This window comes from Dermacentor andersoni, chromosome 6 (assembly GCF_023375885.2).
Source record: "Dermacentor andersoni chromosome 6, qqDerAnde1_hic_scaffold, whole genome shotgun sequence".
Classification (NCBI taxonomy): Eukaryota; Metazoa; Arthropoda; class Arachnida; order Ixodida; family Ixodidae; genus Dermacentor; species Dermacentor andersoni.
The window spans coordinates 153,154,177-153,170,082 of NC_092819.1; the positions used below are offsets into that span (position 1 = coordinate 153,154,177).

General features: G+C 43.1%; 1 protein-coding gene across 2 annotated transcripts in view; it reads right to left on the minus strand.

The window, feature by feature from the left end:
* The window catches only part of LOC126523486 (lanC-like protein 3), a 61,522-nt gene that overhangs the window by 41,380 nt on the left and 4,236 nt on the right, over positions 1–15,906 (minus strand). For both annotated transcript variants that reach the window (XM_055066857.2, XM_050172092.3), the window contains exon 2: positions 12,587–12,713. In XM_055066857.2, the coding sequence (XP_054922832.2) occupies positions 12,587–12,713 (127 nt within the window). The remainder of the gene's footprint in view (positions 1–12,586; positions 12,714–15,906) is intronic.

Consider the following 15,906-nt stretch of genomic DNA (forward strand, 5'->3'; position numbering starts at 1 on the left):
ATTTATATAGGCAGCAGCATTTACAAACCTATAGTGAACACCGCAACCCGTCGTGGCCCACCCTCTGCATATATGTTGTGTGTATTCACTAGAGATGTATTTTCCAACCACAGTGTTCTCGTGCAGAGACTAGCAGAGCAATGTATTCTTACCATTAATAGCTTTGCCTTCACCACTCCAAACACCACTACTCAATCTTCTAGGTTTCGGTGAGTGTAAATGCACTTGAATTGCAACACCACATTTCATCTCGGCAGCTATGTGTGGAGTCGGGAACCACGAGAACCACAAATTTTTCCAGAAATTCTAAAGCCTTTGAGTTTGCACGGTCTCTCACAGGGAGGACCCTTGAGAGACCGCACTTAAAGGGAGGAATAGAGTGCTTGGAGGAAAGCTGAAATCCCCATTGGGATTGGCAGTATGTATGAAATAAATAAAATAAAACGCCAAACAGCTAGGCAAGACAGTAAACTTAGATTTTTGCAAACGGTTTATAAAAATCTGCCTTCTATCTGTTTTTCGTGAATGGAAAAAGGACTGGCATTTTCTTTAATTATTCATGTTGCAGAAAAAGTAAGGATAAAGAAAGGCACTGGAAAGAAAGCCAAAGAGAAAAAAGAGACTTCTTGCAGCCCAGGTAACAGCTGAGATAATCGTTGTTTTCCAACCAGATCTTCCAGTGAGCCTGGGCTACGTACAAAAGAGGGTGGGCACTATTTTGCAAGTCGCCTATTACTCAATTGCGCTTCTGGCATTGTGCACGTTATATTCTTCCTTATTCAAAATAAAGGAACGAAATGTGGTGCTAGAAATTTGATACTATCAGATGATGCAAGTTTTAGTCACTTTTGGTGACCTGCTGTCAGACTTGTTTAAAGAGATGTTTGGAGGGAAATTGCGATCATGGTATTGTAGTCCTGATCATGTGACGCATATCATTATTTGATCACACTTGGGATTCAACGAGGCAGATTGTCCAAAGAAGGGCTGTTTGCTGTCTTAGAAGAATTCGTCAAAATTACGACATTCTTTGATCACACTACAATAAGGGGTAGCTGCTCCGAGAGATTTGGAAGTGTCATGTCGCCTGGCATTCGGCTGTGCCGAAGACGACAGAGACATTTTGTTAGGACAGGCTGTCAGCAGCAAGCAGTGCTATGTGTTACAAAGGGTTATGCGAGCCTTGGCTAGGCGACTGACTATGGATGTCTGGTGTCAAGGGATCAGGCAGTGACAAGATATTCATAATTTTTTGCCACCTTCGTTCTTGATGACTCTTATGCACGCCATCCACCCACCTTCTTATCCACCCCCCTACCTCGTACCCATCAACCCACTCCCCTCCTTAAAACTTTTTTCAATCAGTCACTGTCACACTCTTCAACATTCCCTGGGTTGTTGAACGGCACAGCGACCCCTAAGATTCCTATATTTCTGTTCACCTTTTCAAGGCGGTGCCAATGCGTGGATGTCGCGGCCATTCACTTAACTTTCCTTCCACCTTTTTGTTGTGGCTGTTTCATAGCCTCCGTGGCCCTGTACTCTCATCCTTGATATATTTTGCCATGTGCAAATCAGCAATCTGTAGATTTTTCTTTTCTGTCCCATTTTTGCGCAGTTTTCATTCTTAACAATATGTACAAAAAAAAAAGAAAGAAGAAAAAGGGTGGGGGTGTTTATTATGCGTCTCATGGACAAGCAAGTTGAGATATTTTTGGAGTACTTTTCTTCTGCGCACCATAGTTTACAATTCGGTCGGGTACTGGAAATCAGAAGCTCTTTGGCGACACAAAGGCCTGGTGGGGAGAAACATTGTCCCCAAATTCTAAGCATGCGCTCGTCATCTCTTTCTCGATGTGGGTAACTTTTAGTGCTCATCCAGCCTCAACGGTTACGGTTAACCCGGTGTGTAATAGGGCAGAGGCGCGCGCCTTGGGTGGGGCCACAATGTTCTGCCTGCTACAGGCACCGGGCAACACCTTTCTCCCCAAAAGTGGTGCACTCTTTGCACCCATTTGGCACTAAGTGGGTCCTAACATAGCGGTCCTAAACAGTGGATTCAGGGGAGGGTGGGGCTGCTTTTGCAGCTGAGTGTTTTTTTGTTGTCACTGCTCTGTTTGCGCCACAAATAAGTTTGCAAGCAGCAAGGTCAGGACCCCTCCTACATTCCCCTTAACCCAACCTTCCCCAACTTCAACCCCTTTGGCTATGCCAATGCAATGCAGTAATTAGTTTACCTTTAGACACAAGGTTGTGTGCTGAAAGTTTGGTTCTATAAAATTTTTTGCATCATTTGCATCATTGAAAAAATGCAGTACTAAAACAGAAAATTTTGAATTTCTTGGTGTTTGAGTTTCTTGTCTCCACAAATGTGAACTCCAAACCAATACAGTAGACTTCTGTTAATTCAATCCAGACTGAAGGCCCTGGCAAGCGTCATGCATTTCTAGAGGCCCAAACGTTTGTTATTTTGATCCTAAAATTGGCGTTTGCCAGATAATCTGAACTTGAACAGTTTGCACACATGCACACACAGGCCTGGCCAACATAGTGACCCCAATAACGACCCCTTTAATGGAGGATCTGTCATGGCGGAACTTAGGGGACGGTGAATGTGCTGAACACATGCCATCTCCCGTCAACGATGCCTATATTGGCCCGCCGTAGGAAAATGTTAATTAACGGTAGCTCACAATGTCTGATAACGGATTTTACCCTATCCTAACGGGCGCCATTTGTTTTCCAACGGAATTGAGCAGAAAATTCCCTGCGCGGTGCAATCGGGTATTAAATTTAAATGGCCTTCGCGGCATTCGTATGCTTTACCGCATAACATTGCTTTATTGCGGCAAAGCTGACTTAAAATCGTGCAGCAAAGCCGACTTTAGGAAACCTGCCACGATTCTAAAGAGTATCAGTTTCGCCATAAGGGTGAACCAATGAATGCAATAGCAACATGTTAGAATATTACATGGAGTGTAAAACTTGTAGCTGCAGTGGCAGTATGAACTGAAGTAAACGTAAGCGGACTAAGTAAGAACGATATGTCTGTCGTCGGTTCGAATCCTGCCTTCATACAATTTCATTTATGTTTGTTAATTAAAGCCGACGTATTTCTTAGCGAATTTAGCACCACTGTTCCTCATTCGGTATGTTTCCTACCATTCCTGGGCCGATCCCGGAGGTAGTCCACATCCACGCCAACAGAATTACATAATTTTCAGCTTTGAGATCTGTTAATATATTTTACCCTTTTAATATTTAAGTCTGAGAAGATACCTAAATACCTATACCTTATACCTCATATAAGATACCTTATATATATACCGACATATCTAAGGAGCCTCACGGCGATGCCGACAGCAAACATTCGTTTGGAGTCTTTATATAATTGCTATAGCAACTACTTGGCTAGGAGCTTTAACTAATTTGTACAACAGTTATCTACAGTAGAACCTCGTTGATACGTTTCTGTTACGCACGTTTCCCCACCGCCAACGTTCGCAACCGAGAACACAAAAAACAACCCACTAGAATTACGCTCATTTTTTATCGCTTCATACAATCCCAGAAAACACGATTTTTCACCAAAGTTTAATACGTCGCAAATCTGTAATCGTATGATAACTTTTCCGGCTGCTAGAGCCCACGTAAACAAGAAAATGCACGAGGAGCGCGCGGTCAACAACAGTCTATAGCTGCCCTCCGTGGCAGCTTCACTGCAATACTCGGCCACCCGTCTCACGTGAAAACGCCAGCGCGCACTCAGTTTCTCATTTCGGTACCAGCACATCTCCGCCCGGGTCGTCGCACGCCGTAATCACAGCTATCGCCGCCAAACCTATTGCGATAAGCATCTTCACCTATCTGTTTTACGGCGCTGGTGCGTAGTACCACTTGGTAACGTACTGCACGCTTTTAGAAAGCGATAGTCAAAATGCGCTGCCGTTCCCTGCTACAGGTGGTGCGATGTAGACATCACGTTTCGCTTCGGCGGCATCCAGCGTCACCCACCAGCTTGAGTTCGCTTCGGTTTCCCGTCGCCTTCTTAAAATGCCACGCAACAGGAAAACAACAAAACGCGTCTCGGGCCGCCGGAACACCACCAGCTCAACGTGCTTCGGCGCCTCGTGCCGCAAGGATCCGCGCGACGCTTTGCATTAAGTAGATGTAAACAATGATTGAGTCTGTCAAATTTTGTTAGCTACTTCGGATCGTACGTTTTCCCGGTTAGTACGTTTCTCTCGCGGTTTTTTCCAAAAAAATATGAACAAGGTTCTACTGTACTTTCGACACATAGAAAGTTGGTTCACATTTTATTTGGAGGCGTGTTAAACTCGAATAAATACTACGAATTGAATCAGGAGTGTGTCTTGCAGTTTTTCTGCGTGTTGTTTAATTCAACCTGCTGGTTTATTTGATCAATTTCTTCGGTCTCATCAGAGCAGAATTAAAGAAGTTGACAACTCCTTTTTTCAGCAATAGGCCTGAGGTCGACTGTTTCACATGCAGTGTACTTTGAAACAACTGAACAATTTAATATGTTCATCTGATATAATCCTTACATACTGTCAAAACACAATAAAAGAATTTGCTACGTGGTGACATGCTGGTGCTGCCAGAAGGCACGGAGATGTCTACCTTTCTGAAATATCTTTGGCACACTTTACACATAAAAACCAATTTTGTAGAACATGTCTAACAAGCTGTGTCCTAGGATGTGTGAAAAAAAAATTCATTCAAACACATATTTTTGTTAGCTCTTGTGATTATCAGTTGTATGCTGGCATTTACACTCATGGGTACTATGCTGTAAAGGGCCAATAACGACCTTATTATTAATGACTAGCCACACTGATGTGCACCACTTCTATGGATATTAATCCGCAAGCATTATCACTTTGTTTCACATAGTAGTACCAACAATAAGAGACAGCTACTGCTGAAACACCCCGTTTTATAAATTGTATTGTTGCATAGTGCTCTGAGGAGGAGGTGCCACCAGTAATGCAAATAGAAAAGGAGAAACAAGAAAAATGAGCAAACTGCTGCAGTTGCAGAAGTTCTCTGACGATAAGACCAAAAGCCCATGGGGCAAAAAAAAAAACAAATTAAAAAAAGACAAAGGACTTTATATTCACAAGCATACATGATCTTTTTCCAGTGACTTTCTAACCAGCTAACCACCATTACAAAGTTATCGCTTGGTGCAAGACGTGCTTTCATGTATCGAAGTCATTGAGAATGTTGTCATTGATTCTATAGTGAAATAATGTTGTATAATTAGATTGTGCATGTACCGAATACTGGCGCACATTCTGAAATGTACGCAAGCAGCTATGATTACGCTGGAATGTACGAGGGACATTCTGGAAGTAAGTTTCATCATTTATTTTCAGACAGAAATTTTATTGCCAAAAAAAAAGAGATACACCATGGCATCATGAGCTATGCACCTTGCACTATCTTTCTACATAGTCGCCACCGACATTGAGACATTTGTCATAACGTGCAATCAGTTTGAAGAAACTATTCTGGTAAAACTCGATGCCCTGCGATGCAAGGAGTTGTCACACAGCCTGCTCCGCTTCAGCATTGTTGTGGAAGTGACGTCCGGACACTACGGCTTCCTATGCAGGAAACAGGTGCCCATTCATACCGGATAACGGCGCTATAGTGCCTAGAATATACTGGCTAGTGTGCCGTGCACCCGCTCTTTTCAATGGAGGAGCGTGGCGCCGCCTGCAATGAATGCCAGAGGTCGCTGCCACACAGGTGGGTGCAGACTGCGCGTGTCGTCTGCTTCGCATATCAGTTTCGCAGCTGTTGCGTCGGTTTCTATGTTGGCGTTTTCAGTGTTATTACAGCGTTACGTGTTTGTTCTTGTTGTTGTCAAAGAGTGAGTGTGTCGCTGCTGTGTTCATGTGCCTGTCATTACGAGAACTATGCGGCGGCAATGAAAAAATGCCGAAGAGACAGTGCAAGGAGAGGACCTGCTTTGTGCCGTTGTGTCGAAGCGGTTACCGCTCGAACAAAGGGCCTGTATCCTTGTTCACTCCACCACTGATACGAAGCGGCAGCAGAATGGGCAAGAATGATCAGGAGAGCGGACAGAAGACCAGCACCAACTGCTGTGGTTTGCAAAAAACATTTCGAAAACAGCTTGGTCGAGCGCGCATTCTCTATCACCGTGAACAGCGTTGTCCCAAGATTCCCCACGATAAACCACGCCTGAAACCCTACGCTATACCCACGATATTTCCTGAGTATTATCCTAAGCATGCACCTTACTTTTCGTGAGTACCAGGGGAAAAAAAACAAGAAAAAAGGAGCAGTAGTGCTTTGATCTACTACACTGTTCTGTTGCACGAAAGATCACTGCCCGAAATTCTTGACCACAGTGTGCAGGCTTCCTTTGCGTAACTAAAGCTGAAGCTAGTGCCGACGCTGCTTCACTATTGCACTATGCATTTTGACAATGGAGGCCTTGTCTATCTTAGTCAGACCTTGTCAACCGCTGTGAAGGCCGTGGAAGATGCTTTTACTGTGTTCTTTAGCAAAAACAAGTTACATGTAGCGAGTCTACCTGATTTTTCAGGTCAGCTGCAGACACTGGCCTTTCCCCAACTAGGGTGCCCAGAGCATGAAAAACTAGCTTTGACAAGAAGTTCTACGTTTTCTTGAGGTTTCGGTTTTTTTGTAAAAGGCATCAACAAAGAGAGGGAAGCGCAAAGGCAACGGGAGAAGCTCTTTAAACTGCATCACTGCCACTAGATCTATCTTCTTCATGTCTGTGTGCATTATCTCATCTAGGGCTGTCTTATATGCCCGCGTTTGACTGTTGTTATGCGAGAATAAAATATTTGTTACACTTAAATGAAAGATCTGTTTCCCATTTTCGTTCACTTATATCAGACATAAAAAGAAATCTGCACGTGTTTACCAGGTATTAAAAAATGTATAGTACACAGAACACCGCATGCTGTCCATTTTACAGGCAAATTTTTTTACTTATTATCCTATCCTTGTGGCCCAATGGGCATTATGAGGAGATGGGTACATGGTTTACAAACAATAAAAAACATTCAGACCTATGAGGACAAAAATACGATAATAGGCAGAAATAGCAGCAAATAAAAAGAGAGGACAGCGAAATTCAAGTCATTTCAATGGATGATCGGTTACAGCGGTTTTCAACGGTTATGCATTAATATAACATCAATAGAACAGTAACATAACCTTAGAATTCCTTTACTTTATTAGAATGAAAAATGTAACCTAAAACTTACCCTTAAAAAAATTACGCTGCCATCATGGCTAGAATAAAAAACAAGTGTCCTTAGCTACCGCCGAAGAGACACGTACGAAGGCGAACGCCTTGTAAAGCCTACTGTAATTCACCTTAATGCACCCTAATCCTCCTTCATCCACCCTAATCCTCCTTAATTAATACACCTTAATCCCCCTAATTCAACGTAATACCCCTTAATCCAATCACTATAATCAATAATTAAATTTGCTAATCATTTAGCATCTCTTATACACGGCTGGACATGCTTTGGTTCGTTTCTGGCCTTCCTTGGATCGTGTGATGTGTTCTGTACCTCACAACACGGCCTTGGAACATGGAGATCTAAGGCATTTGCCTTAAAAATTACGTTTTCTCTTCGCCAGCATAGAAACACATCAGGTTCCCCGCTCGAAGCTGCTCGAGCTGAGATAGCACACGCTTTTCACACAAACGACAAGCGCTAGAGAAGCCTGTTGTTCTCAAAACAAACCACAATTTATAAATCAGCTGCCCACATTTGAACTGTGCTGCTGCTACAGCTTAATAAAAACAAAAAGCGCAACAGCCCGCTTGCCGATGCGGTGGAAACACAGCGGCCTACGAAGACCGGATGGTGCCGCGGCACCCACCTGCACTGCAGTTCTCCTAGTGGCAGCCGCCGGCATTCATTGCATCTGGTGCCACCCGGGAGGCCGCGGACGGCACACTAGCCAGTATATTCTAGGCACTATAAGGGCGCGCACTTCCACTGACGACTATGTTGTCAGCACATGTCTGGCTGCCATTGTGATTTGCATTGGGATAACCTCTGGCATGCCGGCCTGCTGCTGCGTTCTCTTTTCTGGTGCTCTGCGTATGTGTCACACCTCCTCCGTTGTTGCTTCTTGTATTGTTAAACCAGTAACAGGTGTGGATTATTATGGCGATTGTTCGTGTCACCTGGTGTACAATCTTCTCTTTTAAAAAATGATGAAACTTACTTTCGGAACGTCCCTCGTATGAGAAGTCACGTGTAAGATAGCCTATGCACTCGACATGTAGATCAAATTTCAATGATCTATGACAGTGCTTGTCACCATCGTTGTGCTACGAGTGTCACTTGCTTTTCTGTGTACAAGTTTACCCGTTACAGTTAGATTGATGAGTCACACTTTTGACACCGCCTTGTTCAGCATCACTACAATGTCACAACTATACTTAAAAGATACACTTAAATTATGTAAGTATACTACAGATGTGCGAATTCTAAAAACAGCTGCCTGGCCTTTGGGTTATAGATGCAGTTAACGGTGTAAGTGGGTTGGTTTGGTACTATTGAGTCACGTTCAACTACTAGAGATATCCCACTTAAGCTCGCTCTTGAATAAAAAAATTCAACGGAAAGCGGCCCACACCCCAGTGCACGTGTGGTGCAGCCTGCTAATGTGTCGCATTGATCTTCTTGAGGAACCCTTGTGACGTGGGTTCAATTCTGCCAAGCATCGGAGAAATTTAACGGATCTTTTTGTTGCTGTAGAGTGGCACTTTCCCAGTTGAACCAAGTTGGCATCAAGGATGTTTACTGAAAGCACAGACCGAGTGGCACAAACCCAGTGCTCCAGGTCGGGGTTTCGAAAGTTTCCTTGAACGGAGCGTACCTAGTGCTACATCTACAGTGACCCATGTCGGTATGACAAAGGCTCGTTGAAGGTGACACATACATACACAATGACACTTACTGAGTGACCCAAGTTGGTCCAACGGTTGGTTTCGAACCCTGTTACCTCTGCACAGCAACCCGATGCACTACCTGTTTGAGCACAGACTACTAAGTGACCCAGGCAGGCAGGAAAACAGTTGAGACATATATCCATGGTTAGATAGATATATAGACAGACAGTTAGCCCCTGGAAGGTGCATGAAGTACCCTGAGAAAGCTAACACACTAAGACCTGGATAAAATCTTGGCCGCATTTCAATGGCGGCAAAATTTTAAAAAAAGCTTGCGTACTGTGCATCGGGTGCACGTTAAAGAACCCCAGGTTATTGAAATTAATCCTGAGTCCCTCATTAAGGCATGACTCATATCATATTCCTATCCTAGTTTTGGCATGTAAAACCTCAGAATTTAATTTCAATAAGTACATGCAATAAAAAAGCTGCTTTCTTCGACTTTTATGTATGAAACAATTTAATTAGAACAGAAATTAGGGCTTGCCATTAAGTCAAAAGGAACCAAGACATTGTGCAAATAAAATAAATGGTCACAATCTGCAACCTATTCCAGACATTTATTGATGCATGAAAAGGTTCTCACATTTTTATATGTACTTTAGAAGAGTTAAAAAGGTTTTCTACAGCAGTACCGTATCTACTTGAATCTAACACGCACTTTTTTTCCCGATAAGACGGGTCCAAAAATTCCATGCGCGTTAGAATCGAGTACGACCTTAAATCCTGTTTACCATATCGCCATCAGCATTAGAAAAATGGCCACCTCGTACGTGCTTCTGGCCTAGCTGCCGTAGCTTCCTCCGTGCGCATACCTGCATGTTGTACATGTAACCAGGCACTGCATGGTGTAACCTAGTCTACCACCCGTCTTCCCGTTTTCTGCGTTTATTCAATCAGCATGGAAGTGCCGACTGCGAAGACACACCGAGTTCACCATTATGCCGCATTTAAAAGGAAAGCTATCACGTGCGCAAAGACGGACAGAAATCACATCCGCATCACGGGGATTCAGAGTCCCTGAAACTTGCGTACAGGACTGGCGCAAACAGAAGGAGAGTATTTTCACCAGCAAAGCAACAAGAAAGGATTCCAGTGGACCGATGCAGGACCGCTTCGCCGAAATAGAAGAGCTGCTCCCGGAATACGTGCAAGAGCAGCGAGCAGCGCAGCGGCCTGTGATGACCGATCTGCTCAAAGTACGGGCGATGCAGTTAGCCCTACAGAAAGGGCTAATGCGGAGTGACTTCAATGTGAGCAGCTGCTGCTTATCAAATTTTATGAAAAGAAAAGGCTTTTCTCTTCGAAGACGGACAGAGATATGCCAAAAATTGCCCGAAGAATATGAAGAAAAATTGCAGTTTTTAGCGGCACATCTTGAAGTTGCGCCATAGAAAGGGCTACCACTTCGGACAGACTGGAAATGCCGATCAGACGCCGCTCTACTTTGACATGCCTGCCACCACAACTGTTGAAAAGGGGGCAGAGCAAGTGCATGTTTTGTCTTCCAGCCATGAAAAAACTAGAGTCACTGCAATGCTTTGTTGCACTGCGGATGGGCACAAGCTGCCCCCGTATCTTATCTTCAAATGGAAGACGCTCCCGAAAGGAATCATGTTTCCGAGTGGCGCGATTGTGTGTGCAAATGAAAAAGGTTGGATGAACACGGACTTGGTCGCCGACTGGATTGATAATGTTTGGTGGAAGAGACCTGGCGGCAGTTTGGGTCTGCGTGGGATGCTTGTGCTCGACGCGTTCAGGTGCCACCTTGACCAGTGCATCAAGGACAAGCTGGCTGCATGCAACACCGACCTTGTCGTGATACCCGGTGGCATGACATCGCAGCTCCAGCGCTCAATGTTTGTTTGAACAAGCCAGTGAAAGATAGAATTCGGGCGCTCTACACCGAATAGCTTGTCAGTGGCTGCCACGAATTCACGCCTGCCAATATAATGAAGCGTGCCTCGCTGCAGGGCTTTGCTGGATGGGTGAAAGATGCATGGCGCACGATCTCGTCTGCCATGGTCAATAAGGCCTTTAAAAAGTGTGGCATTTCGAACGCCACGGATGGCACCGAGGATGAAATGCTTTGGTCTGTTGATAGCGATAAGGCGACTATTTCTGTTTAATAGCGACAATGGGTGAGATCTATTTCCCCACGCGACTCGTACTGGCGCAGTGAAAATCTTGGCGGCAAGGCATGCCGCTTCCATTTGTGTTTTTATTCATCGCAACCTTAGTGTACTGGGAATAAATCTGTTTTTTCCAAATGAGAGAAATGGTATTTCTATATGAAAGCACGAGGTGCACAGTATTGTACTCTTCTTTTTTTTCTTCGTCATGAAAAACGTGTGCGCATTTGAATAGAGTAAATACGATAATTCCCATATTAAAGAAATGTTAATATATTGCTCAATGCAAGCACAAAGTATGTGTAGAGCAGTTTTTGCAACACAGATAACAAGATGCACCACCTGTTGTTTCTTTGTCGTTTTTAGTTCAAACACATTTTAAAAACCCCCTTTGACAGATAATGATGCACCAATACAGGGGCATTTCTGAAAGATGTGAAGAGAAAAGCTTCCTATATCTTGAAAGTGGTGCCAGCACAAGTATTTCTGCAAAGCTGACATGACTACTTCTGGCTTTGAACTTTACAATTGGAACATAAGACACAAAGCTAATAATTCAGAGGGCAACTATAGCTTATTCTTAATCAACCAGCTGTACATTGCAATTTGTTGTGTAAGTAATGTCCACTTCTTCAGGTAATTCATCTGATTAGAACAAAGTGCGCAATACGCTCCATGCAATTAAAAAATATATATATTTTACGTAAATAAAAGAATCGTGCTGAACCCAAGCACCGTGGAAGTTGGTCGAAGCGAAGCTGCAGTGAGCTGGCAAAGCGAAATTTCGCTTACCAAGAAAACTTTGGCAGACCAAGGTGCCCAACATCTTTCAGCACAGAGGCTGGAGAAGCAAGACATAGCCCCACCACCAACAACATCATCTACACTTCCAACTCTATGAAGCTCTTGTGCAACAGCACGTTGGTCTGAAACATATCTTATTTTGTTGTAGCGCAAGCTGAACAAGGACAACAGAAAGGCACATCTGACACACGTAGCACAGATGTGCCTTTCTGTAGTCCTTGTTCAGCTTGCGCTACAACAAAATAAAATATGCCGTACCAAGAAGCCCCTACAGCTATCCTCATGGTCTGAAACAGCTAGTTGGTAATGGCAGAAGTATCCATGAGATTGAGGCCACATACCTAGTCCTTCAACCATGATTAAGGGCAAAAAGAGCCAAAGAAAGCTGTTCACTTAGATGAAGGAATGATGCGCTTGAAGGCACATGTTTGTTGCAGTGGTGATATTTAGGCAGCGTTTGCTGTTTTCACTCTAATGCTCTATAAAGGACAGAGCCAGTGGCCCATACATCTGGAGTGTCAGTACAGACAGCCGCACATATACACCAACCCTCCATATGTGTGCTGTCCTGCGCTGAGCTATTTGAAAAGACAGTGGGCAGTCATGGTCAGGAAAGCCCAGCAGTGCTCCCTTTAAAGACAGCACATACCTCTCGTCCGAGTCTGGAGCGTAGGTAGAGCAGTCCCGTCAGGTAACCAGCTCGTCCGACGAACATCTCGTCGCTGCCACAGTCCAGGAACTTGACTGGCACGCAGATGTCAGCTACGGCTGCATACCTACGAGTGCAACAATGCACAATAATAAGTGCACATGCACGTAACTGCAAATGCTTCTCAATCACTGGTGTTACGCTTGCGACCACTTGTGCTAAGAAAGGACAAGGCCGTTGCCACTGAGCGACTATGGATGGTGCGCACAGACTGAAAGTGACTGGAGAACTGACTCACAATTCAACTCAGACTGCAGCGTTCCATTCAAGAGCACTTTGAAATATCTACATATTTTTAATGACTCCATCATTTGCAAGCTCTTACTGATACACTATAGTTAACTGTTATCATTGGAAATGTGCTCATATTTAGTGTTTTTATGTTTTAACATTTCATTTCAAGGCATAGCAGTCACAACATATGCTGCAATACATAAAATCATAACCTGATATGTGGTGTCTTGAATGGATGTATAGCAGTGATAACTGCTCTGACATTACTGACAATTTTTACGTGATAATTCAAAGAAGCACCTCAAGGAACACAAATGAAAGTAATTTACTATTTTTAGTATAGTTAGAGAGTAAAAGAAATCTAAAATATACAAAATACAAGTCTAGTTCCCTGTTCCCAGCTTTCTTAAGTCAGATCACACAAAAAGATAATTATTAAGGAGATTTGTTGGCATCAATACTAGCCCATGCTATTCGGGAAAACTATAGCTTTGCAAATGTGATAATGGGCAAGTTCCCATTGTACAGGGAGGATTTGTTTTTACCCATTGCAGCAAGCACCTGGCTTGTTATGTTACTGCATTCTTTAGGGTCATGAAGCAATGGTTGTCAGGACAGGGAGGATGCAGAAGCTGTCTCATACTTGATTAATGCATTCGGTCAGCTTTTCTGTGCAAGCAAGGCAGTCTAGTGTGCATTCAACTGGCACTGAATCCTTCACATGCTTTGTTCAGTGCCTGTACAGTGCTGTGAAGTAATGTGGAGCGTTGCACAATATTGCACAGCATGAATAAGGGCACTTGCACAGGAGGTGTTCAAAGTGCAAGAGATTAGACTGCTAGCCAAGATTCGGTCGAAGGTGGGTCTGAAATCGACTACTGCGTGCTTTTGTGCGAATGAAAACCAAAGATGATGGGAACGATTGCTCGCAACAAATTGTAGATATGCTGTCGAAACACTGATGCATAAAAACAACTCATGGTGGGGAAAATGAAGTAGGAATTGGTATTAGTCGTACACGATTATCTAAATAAGATGCACTTCTGAGTATATACTGTTGTTTGAGAAGTTGTTAAAACAGCCTATAAATCTGATCAGAAACTTAACAGTAGGGAAGCTTCTGTCTTGACTACTGCTGTCATTTAAAAATTATGTTGCTAAGTTGACCAAAGCACAAATTTTACATCTTTTTATTGAATATGTGCTGGGAGTACTGGATGCTAACTTTGGTGATACCTCCAGATGGAGTTTCATTTTTTCAGACTCCCCAATCTGCCAAATAGTTCAAAGTTCAGTCGTCAGTTCAGATGGTGCACGCAGTTGCCAATAAAGGGATTGCAACAGAAATGTTCAACAATGCACAGAAAAATTGTAGATAATCAATTTCTTTAGGCACAGTAACAAAAGAGTTAAACTGAAATGACAAACTATGCTGATATGAAAAAAATATCACTCTTAACATAAGAAAAGGCTTCATAGGCAAAAAAAAATGAATACAAATGTGAATGACCGGTGGCAACACTACTTTAAAGCTCCCGATTACAACATGGTTATTGACACTGTCTGCTCGTGACTAGTTAAGCGCTTGCCAACAAAAAAACTATCACACTACACTGAAAAATAAGCAAATTTTGCAATTTTCTTCACAGTAACAGTCTAAATAGAAGAAACTTAAAAATTTACAATGACAGTGAATGCGCCAGCACTGTGCAGGTATGAGAGTTAAAAGATGGCAAGACCACCCACCTTCCATTTTTCCTGCTAGTAATCCATCTTTTTAAACCAACTAATGCAAACATGCTTATGACATAGCATTATAGAAGCCTAAAATGATTTAGTGCTATGTTTTGGTGCCATGTCATTTTAGAGGTGTGCAGAAGCATGTATTTTTCATGCTAAAACATTAGAAGGTCACAATTCTGATTCAAGGTCATGGCCTAATTTATATGTTCTATTAAATTACGGCATATTGCAGCACCCAGAGATGGGTCTAATTAGGAAGGCCAGCATTTGCCTAATGAGAAAAGACAATCGACATAATTGAGAACAAATTCTAAAAGAGCATAAACAGCACACAAAATGTTGATGACCAGGCACCAACCAGGAGTCCCATTCTCTATTATCCATCTTTCGAGATACTTTCACTTTTGTGTGACCTGTCATCAGGCACACCTCCACAGGTCATGGATTGACAGGCACGCTAGCTGTTGGCTTAGCCAATGAGCTGTCAATGAAAGCAACATCCCTGAAAGTGGCTGAATGAGAATAGAGCTGGAGTTATGGTTCAATGAATGTAATAAAACGAACAACTGTGTAAGCATGGCAACAGCACAACATTCCCCAGTTCACTGCACGGGAGGAAAGAAAAGTAAGTAAGAAATTGCTACCCTGTGACAACATGGAGCTAATGACTGAAATGGATAATTACAGATTAATATCAGTGTAATAGGTCTAGTACAATTATAAAACCTTAGTGACATTATTGCTGAGAAAGAACTAATTGTTGCTTACAGCCACATGCTCATTTTCCATACACAATATTCCATTTCAATCATATATAGTTCAATGAGTAGTGTGATGGTTAAGAAAATACAAAGCTAGCAGCTCTGTGTTAACATTTTAGGTGTGCATGTACTTGGCTACACAGACATATTCATGCTTGATTTTTGCAGGAGCATGTCTATGCTTGTCATAATTAATGAAATTTATCATTATGACAGGCTCAAGTACGCCTATTTAGTACTCGAGCGTAAGCCATCAGCTATTGTGTCACGAAGAGAAAAATAAATTAAATTATGGGGTTTTATGTGCCAAAACAACTTTCTGATTATGAGGCACGCAGTAGTGGAGGACTCCGGAAATTTCGACCACCTGGGGTTTTTTAACGTGCACCTAAATCTAAGTACACGGGTGTTTTCGCATTTCGCCCCCATCGAAATGCGGCCGCTGTGGCCGGGATTTAATCCCGCCACCTCGTGCTCAGCAGTGTGTGTCTCAAAGACACTATTTTAGTCAACGAATGGGTC